The 4,300-nt window shown below is 34.8% G+C and overlaps 1 protein-coding gene across 1 annotated transcript; it reads left to right on the forward strand.

Annotated features, from left to right (window-relative positions):
• Window positions 1-1,964: 1,964 nt before the first annotated feature.
• On the forward strand, window positions 1,965-3,558 carry LOC140759277 (uncharacterized). Its single transcript, XM_073095789.1, has 2 exons — window positions 1,965-2,125; window positions 3,076-3,558. Exon 2 carries the CDS (start codon window positions 3,079-3,081, stop codon window positions 3,331-3,333), a length of 255 nt encoding a protein of 84 aa, XP_072951890.1. The 5' UTR covers window positions 1,965-2,125; window positions 3,076-3,078; the 3' UTR covers window positions 3,334-3,558.
• The last annotated feature ends 742 nt before the right edge of the window (window positions 3,559-4,300 follow it).

The raw sequence follows: 4,300 nt of genomic DNA on the forward strand, positions 1-4,300 counted from the left end.
AGTCTATGCCTTGCATTCTTAGAAATATCATAATTATCCTTGAAACTTTCATTTTTTTTTAGAGAGAGTAGTGCTATATGTCCTTTGTTGAATCATATAAATATGTCACATAGGACATTCTACTAATTAGGCACATTTATAAAGACATTAAAAATGACTCAGAATATATCTCCATTTTGGTTAAGTCTTTGAAAAAGAAAATGATTTGGATTGTTCGAAGTATCTTCGTAAATATATACAATGAGGAGGATATCATACCATGGCGGATTTGCAATTGCTCTTTCGAAAATAAATCTAGCTAAAATTGAAACTAATATCAAGCTTAAAATAGAATGATCACTAAAATTTAATCTTTCAAGTGATAAAAATGAGGCTCAATTACATTTTACTCTCTTGAAATTTGACTCAATATCACTTTGACCTTCATTAGTTGAAAGGATATAGGTTAATTAAGCCTAGACTTCTTAATCTACTGTTGTTTTTGCACATACTCTCTCATTTATTTTGTCAGGCATTTTATTTATCATTATTTAATGGTGTAAACAGAAAGCATACCAGCATTTTATTTATCATTAAAAAACTTCTCTCTTGTTTCTTCTAATATAAGTGTTAAATAATTCTCAGAGCATCTAGGCAAGTGATATTTTATTAATAGAAAAAAAATAAAAGGATTACCAACAAAATGAGTATTCAAGAGAAAAAAAAAATAGATTTAAATATATTTTCACCCTATCACATGATACTTGAAGAATAAAAGCATACAATACACTTCTTTTTTATTTTACAATATATACACATATATATATATATATATATATATATATATATATATATATATATATATATATTATCGAGTCAAGCATAATGGTTCTTTATGAAGACAGCTTACTTATATTTCATGAGAATATAGATATATATTGACATCTAGTCTACTAAATATCCGTTATGAGAATAAAAAAATTATTAGAATATAAAATATTATGGGTTGGGTCATGGATAAGCGTAGCGGGTCAGGCTTTCAAGCCGAATTGGGTGGGCAAAAGCTTAGCCCATACTATCCACTACCTTCTTGGGATCAGGTCAAGCTAAGCCCAAAGCTTACTTGGGCTGGGCTTAGCTCAATTTTAATTGGGCAGGTTTGGGCTGAGTTTGAGGAAGTCGAGCCTAATGATCACGTATAGCCATTTGATGTGGGATTTTTGATGCCATTACAAGTCATGCTTGAGGAGGTCTCGATGCTTCCGTCTAAGGGCTCTTTCAATTGACCACTCTTGCTCCTCCTTTAGGTTAGATTGGATATTGAGGATCTTTCTTTTTAGGGTCGCAATCTACTTGTTAAGATTGCCATTTGCTAATGTTGGCCCGAGCTAGAGATGATCATTAGGCTCAATCTGTCCAAACTTAGCCCGAACCCATTCGATTTGAATCAAGCTTGTTAGAATCATTATACTCAACCTAAGCCTAATATGTAATGATCTACTAGGAGATAACCGGCTATAATATTCTAGCCTGATCCGAACTCGGTCTGGTTCGAGTGATTGCTGGGTTGAGCCGTGAATAAATATTTAAGCACGATTAGCTCAAAAAGCTGGGCACATATACGATCCAGCCTGCCGGACGATCACCCCTAACCTTAGCCCATTAATTTGTATTTTTTGGATCCCAGAGGGAGGAAAGTTTATACAAGGTACATATGCAATTAACCCAAATATTTCCTTAAAAAAAAGTTGCCTCATTAAAGACTGGTCCACTGTTCCTTTTAGTCCATTAAAGTTGCCCTCGTAAACTGTGCAAGTTGACTGGTCACTGTCCACCTGACATGGCTAACAAGGAATTGTCATGAAAAAAAATACCCCGACCAATCAGAAGGGGAAAAGCTGAGTAATATTCCAAGTGCCACTCCAAACCCTAGATCTACACAAGGGTGTAGGAAATGCCCATTGGTTCATTGAGATATAGGTCCCACTCTTACAAGAGATGGTGTGCAAATTTGCTGATAAAAACTTCTATCATACCCAGCAATTAGATATATCTTCTAAATGAGGGCAAGCAAGAGTGGTGTCATTTCCTACAATATCTGAGAGCTAAAACCACCTCTGTTTAATTCTTTCTCATAAACAAAGAGGTAACTCTCTCTCTCTCTCTTGCTAGACTTAGTTTACTGTAGATTTCCTCCTTTTGTTTGTTGGTATGTTGTGTGATTATTTGTTCCATCATAGTAGGCATAGTGATGTTGCTCTGATCTCTATTTGAAGCTACTGGTTGTGGGGTTAAAGAGCTTAGAAAGACCATTGGAAAGAAAAGATAAAAAGAGAGGAGATATTGAAGGTTTGTTTGGTACTCTCTATGTTGTGGATGATATGTGATAGATTGACATGACTAGGGTATGGTTTCCTTGGTCATATGAAAGCAATAGTTTAGAAGAAGAATGAAAGATAATTTAATCATCCCACTTTTCCTGCCATATGGATGTGGATGAAGCTGTTTACACTTGTGCTCATAATTTTGTGCAATAGGATGATGAATAGTTTGAATATCTAGGCAGAGAACTTTGATATATCATGAATCCGAAGGTCAATCCTAAGCTAGATAAAAGGGGTTAACTCTTTTCGATATATAGATTGGACAATTGGATGATCCTGTTAAGCAATAGGCCATAACGGGTCCAAATCATATACAAACAACACTTTGTGAAAAATTCTAGTCTACAGCTAGAATTTGGAGTTGGTAAGATGGTAGAATCAGTATGAGCTTTTATTTGGTATGAGGTCATAATGGTTAAGAACTTAAGCTGAAATGTTAAACTTGAAGCCTTACTCATTTTGGGATAGCAATTGGGGAGAGTATCATTATTCCGGAATAAGTGGAAATAGATGAATCTGGAATAAGGAAATTAACTAATCAATTTATATGATGTTATTGTATGCCAATCACCTGATCCTATGAAACAGTACAGAAAACTTGAAACTTTTATGTATGATCCACAACATCAAATGTAATGAGAATACTAAATGATCGAATTCAGAATCATTTATGTAGTTCCAAGCAAATTGAAAGTGAACATCTGAATTGCAGAATATGGCGTCGACCGACGAAGCTCCAAGCTGGGCTGATCAGTGGGGGGCAGGCGGGGCTGGCGATGACACTGCGAAGAATGAGACGAAGGAGAAGGATAACAAGAAGAACAAGATGGCCAACGTGAAGGCCGCAGCTTCGACGAGCCTGGATAAGGCCAAGGCTGCTGCAACTGTGGGAGCTCAGAAGGTCAAGAGTGGCACAACCATGGGCATCAAATGGGTCAAGAACCAGTACCAGAAGAGGACCTCCAAATGACTGAATTCTCTCTCGTATGTAAAGAGGAAACCTTAAGAGTGGTTTATTATTGTTAGAGGAACTGAGTAGTTTGCTGCACAGATTGTGTGCGTGTGTGTGTGTGATGTTAATTTTTCTCTTTGCTGCTTCTCAATCCAGCCTTTGGCAATGCATTGTTTGATTCTCTTGTTGCTGTTTCTGTATGCCATCAGCATTGAAAGGATTATGTCTTGTTTTCCATAGTAACTCATTATCTTCAAACTCTTTCAAAACAATTCAATCTCCAACTATTCCAGAAGTTGCAGCTTCTATTGCATAAATCTAATATATTCCACCTCCATGCAATCATCTGTTCACAAAGAATACTGACAATAAACTGAATACTATAAGATTAGATCCAAAAGCAAACATTATCAGGTTCAGTTTATCCTAGAATCCATGACAGAGCTGCCTTTTAAGCAGGCAATACCTTGAGATGGAAGAATAATCAAACAAAAATGAATTACATAATCAGAAGAATAAATCTCAAAGTTGAAAATCCTACAAAATTACTGTTTTGTTCTGAACTGATCAACACTTATATTATACTATATTTTTGTTATGCTCTAAAATTTACTTAAGTGGGTTATTCTGTACTTTAATCTTTTATAGAGTTTAGTTCTGAATTTATTTTAATTCTATTATATCTTTTTCAAAGATACAAATTTTTTTTATTAGTTTATATTTTTGTAGTTGAATTAGACTTATTTTAAAGCTTGATTCAAGTATAAATTAAACTTGATTATATTAAAAGCTTATTAATCCTCTCGTTTATGCTCAAGCTTTAAATTAGTTCGAATTAAAATGATTTTTGAATTCAAATTTGATCACAGATGTAGAGTTCAATAAAATTATTTTGGATTCAAACTTGACTAGCTAGGCTCGATTATAATTATCCTTATCGGATCTATTCGGGTCCGACCCGTTACTTGAACCTTCTTCAGGGCGG

This window comes from Typha angustifolia, chromosome 4 (genome assembly GCF_048772165.1).
Source record: "Typha angustifolia cultivar Huaian chromosome 4, ASM4877216v1, whole genome shotgun sequence".
NCBI lineage: Eukaryota > Viridiplantae > Streptophyta > Magnoliopsida > Poales > Typhaceae > Typha > Typha angustifolia.